The sequence below is a fragment of the Camelus bactrianus genome, chromosome 6 (genome assembly GCF_048773025.1).
Source record: "Camelus bactrianus isolate YW-2024 breed Bactrian camel chromosome 6, ASM4877302v1, whole genome shotgun sequence".
NCBI lineage: Eukaryota > Metazoa > Chordata > Mammalia > Artiodactyla > Camelidae > Camelus > Camelus bactrianus.
The window spans coordinates 67,651,597-67,663,622 of record NC_133544.1 but is presented as its reverse complement, the minus strand read 5'-3'; the positions used below and the strand labels follow the sequence as shown (position 1 = coordinate 67,663,622).

Below are 12,026 nucleotides of genomic sequence, written 5' to 3'. Positions count from 1 at the left end.
AGCTCTTTACCTATTAAAGTTTTATCATAAGGTTACAGCAATTCAGCCACATTTCCAGACTGCACTTCTGATTGTAGTTCTCTTGCTACTTCTACCACATTGATAGTTTTTTCCTCCACTGAAGTCTTACTCCCCTAAACGTCATCCATGAGGGTTGGAATCAACTTCTTCGAAACTCCTGTTAATGTTGATATTTTGACCTCTTCCCATGAATCGTGAATGTTCTTTATGGTGTCTAGAATGGTGAATCTTTCCCAGAAGGTTTTCAGCTGCTGTGCTACAGCCTTATGAAGTATATTTCTTAAGTAATAAGCCTTGAAGTCAAAATGATTCTTTGATCCAAGGAGTGCAGAATGGATGTTGTGTGAGTAGGCATGGAAACAACGTGAATCCTGTTGTGTATCTCCATCAGAGCTCTAGAGTGACCTGGGCATTATCAATGAGCACTAATATTTTGAAAGGATCTTTTTTTCTGAGCAGTTGATCCCAGCATGGGCTTAAGATATTCAGCAAACCATGTTGTAAACAAATGTGCTGTTATCCATTAATAGTGAACAATCAGAGTAGATTTAGCATGATTCTTAAGGTCTCCAGGATTTCTGGAATGATGAATAAGCATTGGCTTCAACTTACAAGAGTCAGCCTGTCCTTTGAAGCTCTGAAGCCAGGCATTGACTTCTCCTCTTCAGCTATGAAAATCCTAGATAGCATTGTTTTCCAATAGAAAAATTTGTTGTTAGTGTGGCCACCTTCATTAATGATCTTAGCTGGACCTTCTGGATGACTTGCTGCTGTTTCTACATCAACACTTGCTGCTTTCCCTTAACTTTTATGGAACTATGGTGACAGCTTCTTTCCTTAAACGTCATGAACCAACCTCTGCTAGCTTCAGACTTTTCTTCTGCAGAGAGTTAGGGCCTTGCTCTGTCTAGTTTAGGCTTTAGCTAAAGAGAATGTTGTGACTGGTTTGGTCTTCTATCCAAATCACTTAAACTTTCTCCATATTAACAGTAAGGCTGTTTTGCTCTCTTAGCATTAGTGCGTTCACTAGAGTAGCACTGTTAATCTCCTTCAAGAAATTTTCCTTTGTGTTCAGAACTTGGCTAATTGTTTGGTGCAAGAGGCCTAGGTTTCTGCCTGTCTTGGCTTTCGACATGCCTGCCTCACTAAGATTAATGATTGCTAGCTTTTGATTTAAAGAAAGAGATGTGCAACTCTTCACTTGAACACTTAGAGTCCATTGTGGGCCTTACTTCAGTATTTTTGTGTCTTAGGGAATTGGGAGACCTGAAGAGAGGGAGATAGATAGGGGAATGACTAATCAGTGAAACAGTCAGAACACACACAACATGTATTGATTATTTGCCATCTTATTTGGGCATTGTTTTTGGCACCGAAAACAATTAAAATAGCATCAGAAATCAGTTGATCACAGATCACCATGACAAATATAATAATAATGAAAAGTTTTGAAATATTTCAAGAATTACCAAAATGTGACACAGAGACACTGAGCAAACGCTGTTGGCAAAAATGGCACCAGTAGACTTGCTCAGTACAGGGTTGCCACCAACCTTCAATTTGTAAAAAAAAAAACACAGAATCTGCAAAGTGCAATAAAGCAAAGTACAATAAAATGAGGTATGCCTGTACACTGCTTTTTTAAATTGATAAATAGACTTTTTGGTATAATTTTAGATTTGCAGAATGAGCAGATATTACATAGAATTCCACTGTATATTGGTTTTTTAATTTAACATTATATTACAAGAATTTTGACATTTTATTATACTCTTTATAAACATCCCCAATTTTTTTTTCATTACCAAAGTGTTCATTGTAGAAAAAGTTTTAAGTTGTAGATAAGCAAACATGGGAAAAGTTACCTGCTATAATGTTTATATCTTTCTAAGTTGGAAAATTCCTAAAACTATAGACCATGTCTTATGTCTCTTTTTTATTCTGGATCATTCTATTTTATCTCTTTTTAGTGTTACAGGATTGTGGGAGGCACTTTATTATGGTGGAAAGAGTATGGATAGGCTTTGGGATTCAATTCTGGTTCCACTGCTTCTTTCCTTAACTGTCTGTCTCTGGGCCAAGTGCTCTCCAAATTTTGGTTTTCTTATTCAGCAGATACTTATGAACCTACTCGATCCAGATGCCAAGCTGCATGCTGGAGGCCAAGGAATGATCAAATAAATTTTAAAATTACTTTTCAAGACCTTTAGAGCTAATCTACTTTTGTGATAGTGTAAACAATGCTATTCAGAGCAGCCAGCCTGTACACTATATGTTCTTGGTCTGTTGCAAGATGGACTAGCACTTGAGTGCACTATACTGTTTGCTTCTTTGTAAAGGTCTTTTTATGGGGAAAAGAAATTGATAGCTGAACTAAATGTTGTGTTTAGTGTTGTAGCTGATTTTCCCTTCTCACAGATCACTAACACACTTGCAGGTCAGTCCTGATCCATCAGGTACACTTTAAATAGCTTTTGTATATAAAAAAAAAAAACCCCAAGAACTACCACTTATAGTTAAATTATAAACTATGTTTTCTACTAATTTTTTTCTCTTTGGCCATTTATAGTTTCTATTATGATTTTCTTAAAAAATTTTCTGACAGTTTCCTCGAAAGTCTCTTCATTATATAATTGTACCTTTTTGCTTAATTGAAATGTTTAGGTATGGAAGAGTTAATTACGTCCTCGCTCGAAGAATAGAACTTTTAGAAGAAGTGAAACGATTGCAGAAGAGTCTGGGGGTTCCAGGAGATGCTTCATATACTTGTGAAACTGCAGGCTATTTCTTCTTATATCAGGTAAGAGATTAAGGGTTTTAAATCATACTTTTTTGTAATATGGTCTTCAGTTGGAAACTAGGATGAGATCTTGAGATCCTTCTTTTGAAAACTTATTTTTTTGTTGAGTCGATTAAAACGTATGCTGTTGTTGAAACTATATTTGAATGTTGAATGTGTTTCCTATTATCTCCAGTTTTCTTTGCTAAAGAACTTTGCTTGATGTCTTATTCAGTGAAAGGCCAATGTTGCTACTTTAAAATTTTTTTCTTTGTTTTGCTTTCTTGCTATTGATAAAGTTTCTAGTCTCTCTCTCTCTCTCATATTACTATAGAAATATAACTAGTCTGTCAACCCAGTGGTAACAAACATGGTTCTGTAACTTACTTTTACTCTACGTATTAATCAACTAATAAAGAAAAGTATATTGTCTTTTTAAATTTCCAGAAATATGTTTTGTTTTAGAGTTAATTTCAAAGTAGGAGCTTAAGTTAGAAATTCTTTTAACTTCAATTTAGAGATATGTTTTTCCTTTTGTTAGGGTTAATTTGGGAAGAATGAAGATTAAGGAGCAGTAGAAGCTAAATAAGATGAATGAAAATAAACTTTAATAGTCAGTTGGTTTACTAATTTAAATGAATTAAACATAATCAAATAATGAAGATTTTTGTGTAACTTTATTTGTTCTCTTTGTACTAATGTTATCTGTATATTTTAGGTATAAAGCATAACACTGAAAATTTTAAATGTATATGAAAGAAGAAATTATGCTTATTATAAGTAGATACACAAACCAGTTGAGTCCATTCGAAATGAGCAGATTTCTTGGTTTCTTTTGAACACAGGATATGTGCGTGATCTTGCAAAGTTATCTGCATTAGACTCAGACTGTTTAGAACTTTGAATAATGTAGTAAAGATCATGCTTACATGCATATTTGTCACAAAATAAAAATCACTAGGCTCTCTGTGAAAACTACTTTTAAAAGTAGGAGAAATAATATATACATTGTAGAAGCATAAGTAATAAATTTGGGAATTATGAACTTGAGGCCTTACAGTGTAGGTCAGCAGTTTTCAACATACAGTCATCACATTGAGAAAGTCATTTAGAAAGGAAATTCTCAAGCTCTGTCCCCAGAGATTTTCTTTCAGTAAGAGGTGGCATCCCGAAGCTACATTTTTATTTATCAGCTTCTCAGATACCCTGCCCAAGGACCACACTTTGAGAAACACTGAAGTCATAATGGAAAAACAGACAAATTACAGAAATTGAGGCTAAGTAGGAACTGAGTAGAGGCATAATGAACATTTATACCAGGATGTAACTGAGCTACCTATCTCACAAGTCTTTTTGGGATGCATGGCTGGGGGTGTGGATCATCAATAATAAACTGTTTTGAATATACATAGAAAATCTGAAAAGGTCTAACATGCCATGACATGATCCTGAGGTTCTTGTCTATCTGTGCATTTTGATTAAAGAGTTTTTTTTTTTCCCTGCAATCTTAAAGGTTACTTTTATAAACGAAGAGCAATCAGTCAGTGACTTGGACAAGAAATAGACCTATTGGCTCAAAGACTGCTTTCCTTTTCCTTTACCTAGCAAATCTTATTTTCACTTGATTTCTGTTTTAATTTATAATTTAAAATGTAATAATAAGCTGGCATATTTAACCTCACGTCTCTTTTTCTTATAGGTAATGTCTCGTTGGGAAGAGTATATCAGCAAAGTGAAAAACAAAGGTAGCACGTTGCCGGATGTCACGGAAATCTCCACTTTCTTCCCTTTCCATGAATACTTTGCAAATGCTCCTCAACCCATTTTTAAAGGCCGATCTTATGAAGAAGACATGGAAATCGCAGAAGGATGTTTCAGGCATATTAAGAAAATCTTTACTCAGCTTGAGGTAAGGATTCTCAAGTTCTTTTAACTTTCCCTTAAAGGTTTTAAGCTTAGTTGGTTTTCTTTTTTTTTAATGAAGTAAATGGAATATTCAAATCTAACAAACCAGATTATTACTTTTAAGTAAGATTATTGGAGACATTTATTATTCTAGTTCAAGAAATAAGTAAAAATTAAGATATGCGTTGAATCCCCATTTTTCTGGCTTTTCTGGTGTGAAAGTCTGAGTATTTGAGAAAAGAATGCTGTTATCAGGAGGTTTAACAATGGTTCTTTGATTTGGAATTTGGCCATTCTAAGTTCTTTATGCCTTTGACCAGTGGGCAAAAAGTGAGGTTGCTGTGTTAGCCAGGATGATTGGTATTGATTATTAGGGTGAAATAAGAGTCATCACTATACAAAGGGGACAGAGAAGACTGTATTTGGAACCCAGGGATCCCCCCAGGATGCTTTCTGGTTTTCTCATTTCTTGTAGAAAATATCGTTGGAAGACTATAGCAATCCCGTAGAAGGTCACATTCAGGCCCAGATTCCTCAGTAAGAAGGTTTAGGATTACCTCAGGTAAAAAGGGTGAAGACCTTGTTTTTTTTTTAAGTCTAAGTACCTTTTAGATATGATTATATCCCTACTTCCTACAGTAATATCTGGCACATTGTTGACGTTCAATAAATACTGATGTGTGGTTTGGGTAGGTAGATAGAAATGGATGGATGGTAGGTATAGAATAATAAATACATACTATATATATATATATATATATATATATATATATATATATATATATAGTACACATAGTATAAATAAAATTTTAAAACCTGCAAAATGGTATTATATTACGTTTATGATTACATAATAGAATGTGAAAGGATACAAACATACAATAGCTATGTAGGGAGACAGTGGGGAGAAGGATATACAGGGTACCTCCATCTGTACCTGTAATGCTTTAGTTATTTAAAAAAACAAAAATGTTTCAAAGTCTGAAGTAAGTGTACATAGTGTTCAGATTTGATAAAACTTGTTTCTAGCTACTCGGCTTGGACTTGTTTGCTCCTCACATCTGTTGTCCATCCCCCTGCTCTGCTCTGTGGGGGACCTTCTGCCATGTCAGGGTTGGGGCTGATCCTTAGAGGTTTAATTTCCCAGTCTCTTGTGTCCACTGACCTCTAGCTGGGTTTAGCCAATGACAATTTGTGGCAGAAATAGAAGAAAGAGAGAAGCCAGGATATTTCTTCACCAGCACTCTCTGCCTTGGGTTTCATCTCTTCCATGTCTCCAGTTTCTGCTGGCCTGGCCCACTGTGGTTCCCCCTTATACTGGTACCCCAGTTTCCGGGCTCTGATGACACTTCCTCCTCTTTTTATTCTTCCTAGCATAGGAATGGTCATAATTTCCTACTGTTGCCAGTCTCTAGGTTGCTTCACCATTCCCTGGTTGGCTTTTCTCCTCCATCATCTGTATAACAGTTCCCTGCAATAAATTCCACTTGTTATGAACGCTTGAAATATTTCTGTTTTCTTGTAGGGACCTTGGGTAATATAGGCAAAATAGTGATTGATATTTTTATTCAGTATTCTTGTTGATACTGTAAATATTTTACAACACAAAAAACAGTCCAAATTATGGCCTGAATATCAGCTATTATTGGAACTCAATTATTAATAATGGACAGAATTATGATTCTTTAGCTTAGTTTATGATATATTTATATTAATTTCTCACAAATTATCTCATAAACTGGATTGTATGAATGTATTCATAAACTATGTTTGTTTTCCTAAAATCCTATCTCATTGTCTCTCCATTCTTAAAGGAATTTAGAGCTTCTGAACTGCTTCGAAGTGGACTAGACAGATCTAAATACCTTTTGGTGAAAGAAGCCAAAATCATTGCTATGACCTGTACTCATGCTGCCTTAAAACGACATGATTTAGTCAAGTTAGGTTTCAAGGTAAAGACTTATATTTTATTCCTTGATTCATCATCTATGCAGCTGTTAGGTTTTTTTCTTTCCTTTTCTTTCCTTTTTTTAAACCAGGCCATTTCCCTTGGATAGTGGTTTACTTCTTACCAAAGTTCACATTTATAATTACTTAAAAATGCCTCTTTGAAAAGTTATGGTAACTTTCCATGCTTATATGATTGGTAAACTCTAAATCTAATTTTTCTAAATTTAGTTATCAGACATATGTCCTTTAAGTAACATTATAACCATATGATTGTCTAACCAACTTCCTTTGGTTGGGGAGGGTAGTTTAGTTTAATTTAGTTTAGTTTATTTCTTTATTTTTTAATGGAGGTACTGTACTGGGGGTTGAACCCAGGACCTCATGCATGCTAAGCACACACTCTACCACTGAGCTATACCCTCCCCCCAGTCAACTTCTAATACTTGTTAAGGTAGATTAATCTATTTTTACTATGTTAAAAAGTCTCCAAACAGCTTTATAAAAATAACAGTTGAGAGTGTTTTTCACCTGTTAAACGTCTGTATGCTTGCATTATTTACCTTTTAAGCACACATCTGCTGCCAGTTATTTGTTCATTCGGTAAATGAACAGCCTTCTATGTGAGGCTGTGGAATGCTCTTACTTAGACTGTCAGAGGAGGTATTTGACCACCATACGATAAAGACTGGAGAGCTAAAGGGCAAGATAGCCTGTTAGCCTGTGACTCAGTTGAAATGAAAGGTAATAATTGAGCAGTAAATTTAAATTTGGAGACTCTGTGACACTTCGCTAGTGGTACTGATCTAAACTTTGGTTTTAATGCAGATCATTGAATTTCCCTGCAACTGGTTTATCTGTTGTTTAAAATAGGGTTTGTGTACAGGTTTGAATTCAAAGTGAGCAGAGCATTTGTTGTTGATGAAAGTAACTGACAATTTTTTAATGTTATGAGCTCACTGGAAGATAAGTGCTAAATAAATTCAAGGTGCTAGAATTGTTGTTATCTTGGATGAAAGGTTCCTCCACTGCAAGATAGGACAAACACGATAATTTATTAAAAGGCACTGTGAATTTACCCTAGTGGTGTGAACTTACCTTTTGCAAATTATTAGTCAGAATTTTTCACCTAAATATTTTGTTCTTGGGGCTGACATATAAAATATACTTTGAATTTGATATTAAATCAAATCAGTTTAATAACAAGGGGAAATGATGCAATCATAATTAGCATTTTATGCTTTCATGCAACTTTCACATGCGTTTTCTAAGAACATTACTTGTAGCTTATCATTTTCATTAATCATTTTCTTACATTGTGCTATACATCTAAAATCAGTTAACATGAGTACTGGTACTATCTTTTACTTTTTTTATGTTTTTAATTTTGAAGTTTTTTTTTTTTAATCAAACTCACACATGCATCTCAGTTAAGAGCTTAAAAACCTTGCAGGTCTACTAACATTTAAAAAAGGCAATTCTCTACTACCCTGATGCTCCTCAATTGTCTAATCTTTCAACTTTTTTTTTTTTTTTTTAAGTTGAGAGTTATGTTTTATTTGGTGGGAGGACTCGAGCCAGGATCTCTTTCAACTCTTTTTGTTTTTCCTTTGTTCTTCTCATTTATATCAATAAAGAACATTAAATTTCCATTTTGGACATTGTCTTTAGTTTCTGTGGTGTCCTGAAGAAGACATGCAAGCACATTCGTGCACTTTTTTCTTCCTTAATACTTCTGATATAGTTATGTCGTAATTTTGCTTTGTGATTAAAATCTCACTTTAAAAAAGCAGACTCTGTAGATATATTATTATGAATTAAATCACATTCGATTTTCAGAGTTGTTTTTCAGAAAACAGTCTCTTTAAATTGTCTTCTTTGAGCTGCTGCCACTCTGTTTTGCATATTGTCTATTACCTTGAGAGGCCACTTTCGGACTTCTGAGAAAATATGACTCTTGAAACTCCTCCTGGGTTCCTACTAGGATGACCTAAAGAATCACTGTACTAGGGAAATTTAGCATCAGATAGAGATAGAGAAGACACCAATCCACATGCCTGCAACTTCAGGTAGTTTCAGTAAGAAACAGTGCAGAATTGAACCTTAATTTTCATCATGTCCAATGGAAATCCAGCTCAGCTACCAATCATGGACAAATATAGATACAAACATGTTTTGGTAAAGATGAATAGCACAGAAATTACAGGATATATAAACAATTAGTTTAAAAGAAGAGAATTAATTAAGCATTAAGAGGAAACATGCTCCTCCCACCTTCCACTTCCCTGGAATACAAAATGAGGAGAGAAAACTTTAAAAATAGAAAACAGAGGAACTCTAGTTTGTACTTGGTGAGATTCTCAAAGAAGGTATTTTACCAATAAAACAAGAAATAGGATATCATACCAAGTAGCAATCAGAATTAGAAGGGAAAGGAGGGGAAATATGAAACATATTGAGAATAAGTCTGGAAAAAATTTTGGGCAGATAGAGAAGAACATACAAAAAAGAAAGAATGAAATTTCTGTAGGTTGGAGAAAGACGACTTTTCATTGTTTTACAAATGTGCAGTGCCTAACATTATTGGGAACTGGGCTAGAGGGAAGAAACAGGCATCAAACAAGTATGTACATATATGAATAGAATTACAAGTTATGATGTGCTGTGAGACAGAGGAACAGGGTCCTGTGAAACCTGTTTTAGGTTGGGAAGTCAGAGAAGGCCTGGATAAAGTGGACTTTAAGCTGATACTTTAAGAATTAGACAAAGCCAAGCAGACAAAAGTGAAGAGATAAAAAAGCACATGCAGAGGGCCTGAAGCAGAAATGATTTTACCATTTCTGAGAAAGTGAAATAGGTCAGTGTGTTTGAGCTTAGTGAGAAAGGGGAACGGCGATACATAAAGTAGGAGAGGACAGCAGGGGCCAGACTCAACACAGGCCCTAGTTAATACGTCTCCTGCAAGCAACATTAGGCTCATTTTCCCCTAAGACAGCTGGCAGCCAGTGAAGGGTTAAAAATCAGAGGTGCTGTGCTCTAATGCCTGTTATATCAGTGATTTAGGGGAGGCAGTACAGGGAGGGGAGGGACTAGTAAAGAGATTGCTGGCAGTAGTCAGAGTGGTGGCATGGATTACAGTGGTGGTGGTGGTGGTGGTGGTGGTGGTAGCAGAAAAGGAGAAAAATGAATAGATTCTAGAGGGAGTTTTGAGTGTGAAATTGACATGCTTTGGTGACAGACTGAATGCTGGAGGAAAACCGGATTGTTGAGTGCTAAGTAGGGTTCATAAGGGAAAAAATTGCCACAAAATATTACCTAGGGTTAGAATATCAATGGAAATAACCTCATATATAATTATAGGTTGATTCTTGCTTATATGGAACTTAAAAGAACTGAATTGAAAATAACTAAATTGATATTGTAATCCAAGAAGTGATCAAGGAGATCTTAACTGTATAGAGTTGTATATTTAGAGGTCTTCCCTAAGGTTAAAGAATTGAATTCCAGAGGCAGGAGCACAGTGGTAAATAAGATTGTAAATATTCTGTTTGAATATTTTTATGTTATGTTTATCTGAATTATTTTGGGGTTTTTTGGATGGTTGTTATACTTTTGGTGGTAGCTGTTTGGCTTTCAGCTGACTTTTTGACAAGCTTTCCTTTTTCTCCCCTTCTCAGTATGATAATATTTTAATGGAAGAGGCTGCTCAGATTCTGGAGATAGAAACTTTTATACCTCTTCTTCTACAGGTAAGATACTGAGATCCGAGACAAAGAAAGTAGAGTTTAAAGAATTCTGGGAGACAGCACTGGGAAACTACACAGTGTTGGGGTGCTAATTGCCATAATTATATATTCTCCTTAACTTCATTATGTTTTGGTATTCTGTTTTAAGCCTGTAAACTTCCTTTTATCTCTTCACTGATCATTTAGTAGTTTGTATTGTTTCAGCAGTACTATTTAAATTCACAATTTATCTCTAAGTTTTGAAAAGACAATAATTTTAATCAAGAAAATTACATTGTTACTCAGTTTTGAGGGAAGATGAGCTTTTTTTTCAATTTTTTTGTTGTTGTTAAGAGTTGTTTGTAGAATTGTTTTTGATCACTGGGTGCAATACTTTTCTTTATTTTATGCCTGATTGTTTTTTAGTTAAATGATGTTTAAGCATGTTTTCTTATTGTACGATACTCTTTACTAAGGTAGTGTAAACAGCAAAGTGTGAAATTCCCAACTGAAGAATAGAAGCTACTCTAATTCATAGATAAACTGGATTCCAAAAGTTGTTTTATAAGCTGAGTTATTTGGGACTAGGAATGTGTTTTATCAGAATATATTTCAAGGAACAAGGAGATGTAGAGTAGGAAATTGAAGTAATACAGGAAATTAAAGAAGGTAAAATGTTTACGGCTTTGGGAGGTTCAGGCTCTTGGTGTAATGATGATACAAGATGTTTAGCATCTTTCTATTTTCCTGCTTGAGCATCTGTTTCTTTCTGTGCTTCCTTTGCCTAATTCTGATCTAAACCTCCCAGACCTCATTGGGTTACCCCACCTGTTAAAGTAGGATAATTCCATGATTGCCTTCTCAGTTTCTTCATCCTCCTTCACACACTGTCCACCACAAGCAGTGGTACCCATACAAATCATTCTGTAAATTTGCCAGATATCTCTCTCTGGAGCTGGTGAATAGCAAGAATTAGTAAGCTAATAAAGCCATTTAGTGAGTATAAGAATCTTACACAATAAATTGGAGATTAAAAGGATAATGTATTAATTAGCATATTTTGCCATTTCCTCACTTTCAATTTCTAGAATCCTCAGGATGGTTTTAGCCGACTAAAACGATGGATTATGATTGGTGACCATCACCAGTTACCTCCAGTCATTAAGAACATGGCCTTTCAGAAGTATTCAAACATGGAGCAGTCTCTCTTCACTCGCTTTGTTCGGGTTGGAGTTCCTACCGTGGACCTTGATGCCCAGGGGAGGGCCAGAGCAAGGTAAAGGAGACAGAGAGGGAGGGGGAGACCATTCCTGTTCAAGGACATCAGTTTCATGATCTAACTATTATTAACATCTTCTATATAGACTCCTAGCAGTCCTTGCTATCCAGGAACTTGCCTGGATACAAATCTATAAATTGGAAAGTACCTTTATTGCCTTCAGCTTGGCATGTAAAAATTGACCAAATTACTTCCTTCACTTTATTCATTGAGATTAATTTAAGTTCCTTATAAACGAAGGACTTCATTTTACTGTCACTTCCATTTTCTTCATGCCCCCAAAAGGTATATACAATTACTATCATTTTGAAGTCTAAAGCTAAAGGTGAATAAGAGCAGAACACACTAATTCTTACTTTGTAAAATGTAC

At 35.1% G+C, this 12,026-nt stretch overlaps 1 protein-coding gene across 1 annotated transcript in view; it reads left to right on the top strand.

The window, feature by feature from the left end:
* The window catches only part of AQR (aquarius intron-binding spliceosomal factor), an 85,535-nt gene that overhangs the window by 57,156 nt on the left and 16,353 nt on the right, over nt 1-12,026 (top strand). The window contains exons 25-29 of the mRNA XM_010965105.3: nt 2,686-2,821; nt 4,500-4,709; nt 6,520-6,657; nt 10,330-10,401; nt 11,466-11,653. Coding sequence (XP_010963407.1) covers nt 2,686-2,821; nt 4,500-4,709; nt 6,520-6,657; nt 10,330-10,401; nt 11,466-11,653 — 744 coding nt within the window. The remainder of the gene's footprint in view (nt 1-2,685; nt 2,822-4,499; nt 4,710-6,519; nt 6,658-10,329; nt 10,402-11,465; nt 11,654-12,026) is intronic.